This window comes from Dermacentor silvarum, chromosome 10 (genome assembly GCF_013339745.2).
Source record: "Dermacentor silvarum isolate Dsil-2018 chromosome 10, BIME_Dsil_1.4, whole genome shotgun sequence".
Classification (NCBI taxonomy): domain Eukaryota; kingdom Metazoa; phylum Arthropoda; class Arachnida; order Ixodida; family Ixodidae; genus Dermacentor; species Dermacentor silvarum.
The window spans coordinates 154870374-154882713 of NC_051163.1; the positions used below are offsets into that span (position 1 = coordinate 154870374).

Below are 12340 nucleotides of genomic sequence, written 5' to 3' on the forward strand. Positions count from 1 at the left end.
CAAAGTCGACTTGAAATCTGAATACCTTCATTATATCTGATATTCGTGATAACCATATATTAGTGACAAGCTGATATCGGCAAAAAAATGTTCTAGATTTACTTCGTTATACGCAATAATTTGTTACATCCATGTTTGTTATTATCAAGGTTTTACTGTATAAGCACTGACTACACCTTGCAATGCTGTTGGAGGCATTGAAATAGTGTGAAAGCCCTTCCAATATTTGGTCACATGACTATTGTTATATGCTCGGCCATCTCACACTTATCCTATACTCCTTTTTCTTTCAGATGTCAAGTACATGATGGCTGGCCTTAAAAGTGTAAGTACAGTGGCAGGATCTCTGTCGGAATTTCAAGTACTTTTTTTTTTATTTTGCCCATCTCCTGACCTGCCATCTGTTCTCCTTTGACTTCACAGAAACTCTCTGAAACTATTAACAAGATGTCTCCTACGTTGAACAAGGATTGTGAATACAAGAAAACGGTAAGCTTGGACAGCCTGGCGGTTTAACGTTTGTGTCACCAACATGAAAACGTTGGTGTCTGGTGGCTTTTTGTGAAGTCATTGATTTTTACCGTATGTTGTTGTTGCGATATAGACCATTTATGACGAAGTCACCAGAGACACAAATTTTGATTTATATGTTTTACCACCCTGCAAAAAAAATAGTGAAATTCCAGTAATTTGAACCTGCTTAATTTGAAGTTCCAATTTATTTGAGCTCATGCTGTGGTCCTACGAAAATTATGTGTATTTCACTGTGTAAAAATTTTGTGCAGTAATATGTAAGCGTTTGCAACGTACCATACCGCGCTGCTTATCCCACTCTCAGCAGCATGCCAACTGACATAATGGTTCATTGGATCCGGCAGTGCAGACTCATGCTGGCTGTTGCTCCCGTCTCTCGTTGCAATTATACTTGGTGCGTATAACCCGCACCAAAAATTAAAAAGATTTAACAGCAAGTCGATGTGCGGGTTATATGTGAATTTTGCCTGAGAAGTGTGGCTTCACAGCAGCACGCACCGTGCTGCCATGATTTTAAAAATCGAAGAGCGCTGTAATGTGCTTGTATTTTGAACCATGGCACGCAACAAAAGCACATTTCCCATGCCATTAAGAGTCATCGTTGCTGCGCACTGAGGTGGTGACAGCATTCGTATTGAGGACCACAGTGTTATTGTTACAAAACAAAAAGCTGTGCTGCTGAACGTCTTGGTTTTAACGCGACAGCGTTAAGGGCCCCGTGTTGCAGAAAATCCGGCGTCGGTGTCGGCGTACAAGCCAGCGTTACTTGCAGAGAAAATCATCCCGGAACACCCCGACCATGCAGGCCCTCCGCATGATGTAAAGGTGTTCGGGAACTAATTGGATTTCTCAAAGTAAAATGCATCAGAAAAATCGTAAAGTACGACTTAACCACAACCTAGAGATGTGACAGCGTCGTATTGTTATTTGAGTGTACGAGAAAACATAATTCGCCTACACAGAAACTCAAGCACAAACCCCTTTTCCAGCATTTCTACCATTCATACAATGGTGCACCACGGTTTGTTCCTTGCAAAAACACCTTCCAGATGGCACTCACCTCATCGGCAGCCGCGCGTGGAGGCAAAGTTGAAGAAAAAAGAAAGCTGCAGTTGCCGGGAAGCCTGATAAGCAGCCAAGGATTTGAATGCTATCATGTTCCACTCTCAAAGGCGAAGCTTAAGCGTCCTCCATATTTTTCCTGTTTTGCCTTCTCGGAAGCACCGTCATTTTTGCTCTCTGTGGTATCCTGGCGTGAGGGTTTTACGGTTTATCTATTAATAGTAACAAGTTCACCTATAATGGCCGAATTGGGAGCTTCAGTAAAAAGGTGACTCTGCGAAGCCCCTGAACCAAAGTTTCAGCCGTGGGACAGAACTGGGGTGGTCGAGTTCAGAATTGCACACGTCTCTGCCTTGCTCGCACACAACATAACTCGTTAGTCTTACCAATCTGCTAGTGGGGTGTGCCGACTAAAGAAGCAAATATTTTGGACAATCGATTATCTATTAAGCACCACATATGCTTGAATCATTTTGTGCTGAACTGCTAACCGTTATATTTTTCGGTTCGGGTTTAGTTCCAGCTAAACTTACCGTTCGAGTACCGCTTTTGGTTTGGGTACATTTTCGATTCGACGCCCCGGTTGTAATGCAACTACAAGTTGTGATAGTTGCATATTAAGTTCTCTTTTCTGGAAAGTGGCTCGTATCAAAAACAACTACACTTTGCATTGTGCGGACTGAGGCACCTATGACTGCGTTAGTTGCTTAGCTTCCCCAGCGTCTCATGCTAAATGCAAAACAGGGCTGTATATAATGGCCATGCCCTTGGTTCCTCCTAGAGAGTAGTCTATCAGTTGTTCAGTCGGACAACACGACACACGTGCCTTCACTTTTCACCTGTACCTACCTTTCTTTCTCTTTCTTCTTTCTTTTATTTGGTCACCATATGTGGGCAGGACAGTGTGTCAGCACCAATCGATGTAAAGCAGGTCATTGAGCAATGAACTGAGTGCTTATCCTTCCAGAGCACCATCAGTCGACTTCCCGCGTACCTGGCCATCCAGTTTGTCCGTTTCTTCTACAAGGAGAAGGGAGCAGTCAATGCGAAGATCCTAAAGGTGGGCATCGCTCGCATATTTTCTCACTCATCCTTGTGCAGCATTTTCTCAATCCACTTGTTTGCCCGCCGCAGGACATTAAATTCCCGCTCCAGCTGGACGTGTTCGAACTCTGTTCAGAGGAACTCCAACAGAAGCTGGTTCCCATGCGGACCAAGTTCAAGGAGCTCGAGGACCGCAAGATGGATGTTGAGCAGAAGGTGTGTGTTCAGAGCACTTGCTCTTTCTCTACCTCCTTCATGTTTTACAGCGATTGACTTTGGGTCCTTACAGTGATAGCTATTGAGAGTCTACAACTGTGTAATTAATAAAGTTTATGTGCTTAATTGCACCATCCGTTGCCTAACCACCATCCCTTTGATAGGAGTTGCTGAATTGCATGGTACATAAGCTTTTTTACATTCTGTGTGGCCAGGCATTGAACTTGTGACCTTGTGCTCAGCACTGCAACACCATAGCCACTGAGCCACTATGGCTGGTCACATAACCGTAGCCATAGTCATGTGGTGATTAGAGTTTAGCCTACAAATTCAATCCATAATGGCCTCTTCCACAGAAAGTAGGTAGTCAGATGCAAAAGTTTACTAGATGTGGAATTCCAGAAAAAGTAAGTACATTCGCAGCCTGTTACACACGAACGTTGCTCCAACAAAACGGGATATAACGAAGTAAATGAAATTCCCCTTGAAATCCCCATAGAGACTCGTGTATTTAAAACCTCGTTTTAACGAAGTGAAACTGTCCTGGCAATGGATATAACGAACTAGATTTGTACCCAAGATTAAAAAATACCCGACCGTTGCGCACCGAGTACAGTGGAATCTCGATGACACGAATCTTACGGGGTCACGCAAAATATTCGTATTAGCCGAAATTCGTATCATCGAAACACAATTAAAACTAGCTAAATTAAGGGTGGACGCGGGGATCAGATCGCGAAAATCGCGAGAAAAATCGATTTTTGAAAACCACGTGTTTGGGTATCTGCAACGCCTAATCTACGCTGTATCATAATGCTTTGGCTGAAAACGCACTAAAAGTGCCCGAAAAAGTTTAATTCGTCAGTGCGCAGGGCGGGAAAACAGCTTTAAATCGCGCAAAATCGCCACAGTTCACGGAGACATATCTCGTATTTCCCGCCACCGAGCGCCGCCATCTTGGTATCGTTCGAGAGCTCAAAGTTTCGCCGTTCCGCTTCTCGATTCGTCCGTCGTCGCCATCTTGTAACAAACGCACAAACACAAAAGAAGTGCAGGTCTGCGATAGGTAGTCACACGGGCCCTCCGATTGGCTGCCGGGCTGAAAGGCGTCTCTCCATTGGTTGCTGCTGTGGCAAGGGCAAGATGGCAACCACAGTTGTCCGCTTCGTAAACCACGCCGTTGTCTTCACTTGACACACAGAATTCGGATTACTGAAAGCTCCCAGGTTAGTGATGGATCGTCGCTCGTTGGCGAATTAACTTTGGACGAAGCACGCCTTCGGAATAAGGAAGCGCAAGCCTCCTATGGCCAGAAAAATACGGCGATTAGCGGGAGAAGTGGAGGAGCACCCGACTGTAACGAGCGCAACCTTGCATCGTGGATTACGTGTTGCGCTATCTTGCACCGTGTGACTCCAGCAGCGAAACCGACAATCACCCTGTGCCATCGGCACCGATAACGCAGCCGACGGAAGACTCGCCAACGGAGGCTCCCGCGCCTCGCCGTATGGCCGCTCGAATCAGCCGAGATCGTATCTCGGTAGACATAGCTCGCTGCGACTAGGCAAAATGGCGCAAACACAAAGAATGCGGCCCGAAGCACGGCAGTCCGATGGCACGCGGGAAAGGAGGAAAAGCACAAAAGCAGCAAAAGCGCCACCGCTTCAAACTCTTCGTGCCCAGTCGCGGCCTCCGCGCTGTCCGGCGCCGCGTCCGCGCCTCCGCACCAAAAGAGAAAGGGAGAAAGCGCGTGACTGCGCGCTGTTCTCTTTCTCGGCCGTCGGTGGGGCGGCGTTTATTCGTATCAACCGACGCAGGTCGAAAATCGATTCGTAACAACCGTTTTCTAGCACGTTTCAAAGTAATGGGGCTCGGCCGGGACCGCAGGAAAATTCGTATCATCCGGAAATTCGTATTAGCCGTGATCGTATCATCGAGATTCCATTGTACATCTCTTTCTGCGGGGTTTGGCACTGGTTTGCCGCGGCAGTTCAAAACTCCTGCGTCCCGCGTCGAATATGGTCTTTCTCACCGCAGCACCTGGCTGCGCGCGCACCTGCGCACAATCAGCTCGCTATCACTCTTCTCCACTGACCTCTCTCTCGTGCATGTCTTGTTGTGCGAGCCACCCCACGCTGTGCAGTTACGCGTGGCAGTGAGAAAGATTAGTCCATTAACATCTATTGCTCAACCAGCCGCGCAGGCAGTCGCAGCTGGGTGCGGCCTCCACGATATCCTCGGCGCAATCTCAGGGGTCACACGGAAACCTGCGCGAGTAGCACCATGCTGCGCAGTTGGCGTGGCCGTGCTAACGATTAGTGTACAGTGGAACCACGATTATACGACTTTCGGGGGACCACGCAGAACCGTCATATAATCGAAAAACAAAGATAATAGGCAGTGACGCTCAGTCTTGCCCCAAGAAACGGGTACAGACAACCTGAATAAGCCCGCGGCACGAACCTGCACTGCTCCAAGGAAGGTAAATTAAATTATAAAGATATTACCATATTTATTGATGTAGCGCATGTATTTTTCATGATTTTTTCGTTGCTTGAACTCAACCCTCGCGTTACAGTCGAATAACAGTAAAATTGGCCATTTTAAAACAAATGCTCGAAATCCCGCGATTTCTAGTGCTACGTTGGCAAACTGTAATTTTACGTCTCGATCCAATCCATATACAAGTCCACCGAAGTCGGAACTTGTTTTGATTGGAATTATAGTTCACTATAATTGGAATCGACGCTGTTTTCACTGTGCTTGTGCCTGGTTACGATGCTGCAATACCCTACGGCCTGTTGCGGTTTGACTCCATTCATTCGCGACGTTATGGAGGCGCAGCGCATTCGGTATGACGGCCGCTTCGAGAGACGAGCAATTTTGATGGCCGAGGAGCTGGGAAAGTCTGCCACAGCTCGGTGTCTCGATGTCGATGAATTGCGGATGGGGGGACCAGCGGAAGGCCCTCTTCAAGTGCGAGGCCAGTCGGAAAGGCTCTGTGAAACCTGAAGTGCCCTGGTACTGACGCTGAATAAAGTGTTGTGTGGTCTTTGAAGACGTACTTAAATCTCAAACAAGCTCGGCTGCACGGAAGATGACTTGATTCTTGAGCGATCACTTCTGGAGATACTTTCGGTTTCACAAGACTCTGCACATTCCGGCACCAAAACTCTCGAAGTATACTGCCGACAGCGCTCTTGACGCTCATAGCATAGACAGCGCAAGAAACACTTGGTGGAGACATTTTCAGTGCCGAGTCACGCAAAATTTCGCGAAAGGTAAACTATCCACAAAAGTGATCGCCCGAGAATACCATTCACAGAAAGCCCTGTCTCCTCTTCAGACGACGACGATGAGTGAAGAGAACAAGTTTCCGAATTGTGATTTCTTGAATAAAGCTACCATTTCTTTATTTTTATACTTTTGCGTGACTGGAAAGTCGCGCCTCGCGTTACAATCCCGGTCACGTTACATTCGGCTGAATGCGGTACTGCACACCCGTTATAAGCTGGCTGCAGTGTGCTCAAACGCAAGCCTGCATCTGCTTAGGGCTTTCGTGCGTTTTTTTTTTTTTTTTCTCTCTCTCTCTCTCTCGGACAGTACCGACAAAACCGTCGTACGAGGCGGAGTCGGCGTAAAATTGCGCCTTATAATCGAGGGTTTTAATACATTATTTCTATAGGGGTATTGCCAGGACCAAACCAATTCGTCATAAAATGCGGGTCGTCGCATAACCAGGGGGCGTATAATCGAGGTTCCACTTTATTCACTTCTCTCTTTCTCTACGGCGCACCACACAGGCAGCCGCAGCTAGGCCTAGCCTCAAAGACCTCCCCGGTGTAATCGCGGGGTCACGCTCAGGCTGAGCGTTCACTTCACCCTCTCCCAGCGGCAGCACGCAAGCTGGCAGCCAGCTGGGCGTGACCTCCGCGATCGCATTAGCATCGCTACTATCTCAGAGGCCACAAGCCAGCACGGTGCAGTTTTCTTGCCTCCTCGATCGCACAGCGGAGCACTGGGTTGTGTACCACATGCTGCTCAACTGCGACGAGCCAAATTGACAGCATTGATTATTTTTCATTATTGTTGATTAAGTAGATTATTTTTCCATTTTGATAGACCATCAAAATGGAGCAGTAATGTATATAAAGAAGTAACAGCTATAACGAAGTAATGCCGGCTCCCCTTCAACTTCGTTATAATGAGGTTCGAGAGTATTTTTATTTGCAGCCTGTACCAGTATATGGGGGTGGGGCATCAACATTTTTCTGCGTGGTTTCACTGGTAGTGGTCACAAACTGCTTGGAAATTCAACGTTTTCTCAGATCCCACAGACCGTAAACATGGTCCCCAAGCTCCGTTAGTTAGTCAGTAAGCTTGTAGCACCCTAAAATGGCTGTAAATTGGCCAACTCCATTTTCGTCAAGATGTCACTATTAACATTTTTACTTGCCACAAGAAGACGGGTATGAATTGCTATGATTTGTTTCCTCCAATAAATATAACCAAACTAAATCTTACAAAGGTTGTTTGTCTGTATTGTGGAGGTATTGTGGTACTTTACTAGAGATTTTCGTTTAAATACTAAAAACCAATGCAGTGGTATGTGAACCGCTTGTTAACAACCTCAAATATTCATGACTGACATTCTCAACGTACCCGTCCTCCTTGGGTACCACAGCTGCTTGCAGTGTAGGGGTAGCTGCCAGAGTACTGTTTAAAGGATTAAGAAATTTTCAATTTATTATTATTATTATTATTATTATTATTATTATTATTATTTGCAATAAATGAATTTCCAAGCCCTCTGAACCAATACTGCCAAGCATCAAGCACCCTAGATATAGTTTATGCTATAACACTAAGTTCTATGAACCAGTTTCTGTACCCAGGAGGTGAGCGCGTCACAACATCCTGGTGCATTGGCTCGCTCTATTCTAGCAATCACTGCTACTGTCATGCACAAAAACGCAGCCAGAAGAAACCCACGGAGCCTAAGCAATGTTATCACACATAGCCTTATTGCTGCACCATTGCTGCATTATTGCTACATGACATCAGCATATGTTGTCTTGACACCATGATAATGTCCATGATGCCAGGGCCAGCATTTCAAGATGGCTAGTATCAAGTTAAAATACAAGAATGCTCCAACCTTCATTCTTGCTGTGTTCAATCCCTTGATGTGCAAGAAGTATGTGGTGGAGTTTGTTCAACTTCAACAATATGCAAGGCAAAGGAACTCCTGTAAGTTCTTATTACATGTGTTCACCACTCCTTGTTCCGTGTTAGTGTTTTTACCGTAAAGTTTATGGCATGGCAAAATATTTAACTAATGGGGAAATGGTATGGATGCAGTGACCATGGCCATGCTTTTTCAAAGGGTTTAGGTGCGCATGTGTGTTGAAGGTGGTGTTTTGTTTCAACCCGTAACGTACTGCACATGTGACATGTCAACATTTGTCGCCTCCTTTTCCCATCTGCTATCTCAGCTCAAACTCCAGCACCCTGATGATGCAAACAAGCCACTCAAGGAAACCAAGCAGGAACCGTTCTCCTTTCCGGATGGTGAGCCCGAGGAAATCTTTTGCAGAATTTTGTTTGTGGATAAGTTCATTGAATGTTTATTTCTTATTTTTTCTGCTGCTTTTTTTTTAAGGGTCTGTAAACAGCAGTGCTAAATCACTTAGGTTAGCAGGATAGCCTTTCAGGAATCTATATTTATTCTGTCCCTGCGAACTCTCTCAAATTTTCCGTAATGTTTACCAATTCGGGCTCATTCTGAGATTAGCATCTTTAAGTGTTAGGACTTTTAAAGCAACACTAAAAAGAAAAAAAAATATGTAAGCTGTACTAGTAGAAAAACAATCTACAACAGTGAAAAAGCCACTCTTACTGCAAAAAGAGGATTAGTGAGCCAGAAAAACAAAATCTCCCGCACCAGCTTGCACTGCAGCGTGTGATTTTGATGGCGTCTGCCCGTGCGTACATAAGTTTTTCTTCGTAAAGATGGACTACATTGTATTCTAAAAGAGCCAAAGACTGAACTCAGCCAGTTTCCAGAACTTTTACTGGGCCACAGTGTCCTAAATACGAAAAAATAATTGAAATGCGTGACATCACACGATGTACCTCCACTGAAGTTTCTGTGTGAATTGGCAAACAAGAAATCTTGGTATTTATTTTCTCTTCTAACAATTTACCTGGTACCGCAAAATGAATGAAAATATAGTTCTGAAAGAATGTTTTATTAGTCTAAACTGATAGTGTTTACCTTTAGTGTCCTTTAATTAGGGGGCCAAATGTAGATGTTGTTCTGCATTAGTTCAAGAAATCGATCGGGCTGGAACAGTGCATGGCGGTATTCTGTGTTCTAATGCCTAGCACTCTCGACCATACTGGGCTCACTCTAGTAGGATTAGAATGCAAGACATAGTGTGTACAGAGATTCCAGCACATAGCGAAGCCCTCTTGGAGATCACACTTTGTAACAGTTCTTTTCTTTTGGCTCTGTTCATTTCTCATTGTCTGCCACACCAAGTTGCTGATTCCAAGCAACAGTGGCAGTGTGCAAGCCAATGACCCAGGGCACCAAGAAAAGAAAACATCACAGAATCTAGGCCCAATATGCTTAAGTTTATCTCAAGCCGTTCACTGTGGGCATTCTTTGTACAGTTCGTATAACTGCTCAGTGGAAACCTACCGACTGCTGTCTTGTGTTCATCTTTCTTAGAAGCTATGTTGTATTGCGCTGATTTTCATTAATCATCCACTCAGTCAGACGACCACCTTGCCGTGTTATGTGCAGACCCAGGCTCAAACAACAGTGGCTTCTACTCGCTCCAGGCTGTACTCACGCACAAAGGCCGGTCCACGTCCAGTGGTCACTACGTTGCCTGGATCCGCAGGAAAGAAGGTGAGTCTCGTGGACAGCCTTGGGGGCACTAGAGGTGTTGGTGCACAGCATTAGCATGTGGCCAAGCTGATTCCCTTTTACTTGATTGCGTAAAGTACACTAAAACTCATTTTGATGCCTGTCATGATGGGCGAAGACGCCATAATTACGCCATTATGGCAATGAATGTGCTATTATGGCACATCCATTGCTCGAAGGCCTTTCAATTAAGTATTTCTATAGCATTCCACACAACTCCAAGCAACCTGGCACAGTACCACGAAGTTGATAGAACGATAGCTTACTGGTCATTAGGTCAGTAAGTTGCCAGTCCCTATGCCCGTCTAACACGAGTAAAGGCACCAGGTGATCATTGTATGCCACCTTCAGTTGCCATGTGAATAGCACCGCTGGCGGTGGTGATGGTTGCCCAAACTGGGACTCTTGCTAGCAACTACTCGCACCATTTCTGGTGCTCCAGGGCATTTCGACGCCTCACAAAGTGCAAGCATTCCGGGTAGTCTACAATACGCCCAGATAAAATGCACAGCGCAAGTTCTGGGCCATGCCAATGTGTACCATCGTGGACAAGTAAAACGCAAACAGGAGTACGGAAAGTGGAACTCGGGAAAATTTTGCACGGCTTCATCTCCAGGTAACCAGAGGGGAAAGCACGTTACAAAACAATATTATTGTGATGTCAATAACACGGACACTCCAAGCATTTGCCACTGCCATCGTGATGTTCTGTGAAGGCGTGAAGGGTAACGCAAAAGCAAGAATGCCCATGTCCCATGCATTAGGGGCACGTTAAAGATTCCTACGGCGTGCCTCATAATCAAATCGTGGTTTTGGCACGTAAAACCCCAGAGTTCAATTCTATGATCATCTATGTTTGGCTTATCCGGTAGCATAAAAGCTTCAGCAGAAATCTAACAACTTTTATACCGGATAGACCAGACTATTTTGTTTGCCAAGAAAAACTGTGCAATGCAAGAACGTTTAGAACTTGTTTCAAGTTTAAGACATTGTCTCAAGGCGGTTACTATTATGGCACGTACACACTAGCGGCAAAACGCGCGCGGCGCGCCGCCGGCGGCAAAACGCAGCAGCGGCAGGACGGCCACACCAACCGGCGGCGCGCCGCTGCGGCAATCATGTGACAGACTAGACTCCTCTCCCCTTCTCGAACTATCCGGGAGCTCACGCGTGCAGATGATAGTGCGAAACGACAAACAAGCGGTCGGGCGGGTCCGCATGGCTCCAGTTTCCCGCGCGCACGTCACGGAAGCAGGCCGCTCTCATTGGTCTCCTTCATCCGCGGCACGCGGCAAACCGCAAAAAATCGGTCCAGGAGCGATCCCTGCCGCGGCAACAAAAACCCGTTTCGCGGCTGCTTTCGCGGCGCGCGTCTTGCCGCCGGCGGCGCGCCGCGTGCGTTTTTCCGCTAGTGTGTACGTGGCATTACTAGAACATGCAAATAAGCTTTTTCCTTCTTTTTCCCCCATTGCCATTTTGAATGGTACGTTCAGAAATTTTGTGTTTTGGGCACATCAACAAAAAAAATGCAAACCATTGACACAGCTCACTGCGACCGCCACACGTCACTGGGATAAAGAAATGCACAACTCGCTGCTGTCGGAAAGCATGCGAAACACTGGCACGATATGTGTCAACCAATAGGAACGCTTGCTGGCAGCAGTAATGAGTCACGATGCCAGTTGTTCCTTTCGCTTGCTTTTCCTGCTTTTATTCTTGCATGGCAAAATACAGCGCTGCAGTTATGAGTAGCTGCAATCTGTCTTCTTTACGATGGTACCAAGGTGGCGGCATTGCATCAACGGATAGCCACGCAATCCACAGTGCGATAGAACCTACTGAATTGTAATCTTCTTTCCGATTTCTGTCCACAGCACGCTAGAAAAGTGCAATTTTCTCAACTTATGCTTAGATTTCTTTCTACTATTTCCCTACACGACAAGGGAGCACATGGCATTAGCAGGAAGAGAAATCGGAAACTTCAATCAGATCGACCTTTCTCATCGGCGATTCCTCACTCAAAGGGGTGGGCGATAAAACAGAATGGTGGGACGGTAAACCGGAGTGTTGGGTGGCCCATCGTGGAGAGGTAACTGATGAGTTCTTATGCAAATTGAACCTTCTTATGCATGATAGGGCGTAGCGGAATCTGCAACCACTGCTTATGCCCAGCACAGTAGAAAAATCACTAGATGGAGTTGCTCCTTTAACGTTTAACAAGTAGGGATAATATTTCTAGGTCCACATTGATGCAGGTTCTTGCTTTTCCATGCAGTTTAGAAGGTGCATTGTGACTCGCATGCATGCTTAAGCATTGCTGCAATATTTTTCAGCATTTATCATGCTGTTGGGTCATGTTTGTCTCGCAGATGAGTGGTTCAAGTGTGACGACGACAAGGTGTCCGTGGTCACGACGGAAGAGATCCTCAAGCTCTCTGGCGGAGGTAAGTGCAGGCCCCCTTCAGAGTCAGCCTGCTGTAGTGTGCATTATTTTTGTAACTCGGTCGGCAACTATCATTCAAGCCTCTGGGCAATATTTGAAGCCAG

The 12340-nt window shown here is 46.1% G+C and overlaps 1 protein-coding gene across 1 annotated transcript in view; it reads left to right on the top strand.

Moving 5' to 3' along the window:
- The window catches only part of LOC119431102 (ubiquitin carboxyl-terminal hydrolase 14-like), a 60483-nt gene that overhangs the window by 36047 nt on the left and 12096 nt on the right, over window positions 1-12340 (top strand). Inside the window, 3 exon segments of the mRNA XM_037698580.2 lie at window positions 8352-8427; window positions 9668-9775; window positions 12163-12237. Of these exon segments, the coding sequence (XP_037554508.1) occupies window positions 8352-8427; window positions 9668-9775; window positions 12163-12237 (259 nt within the window).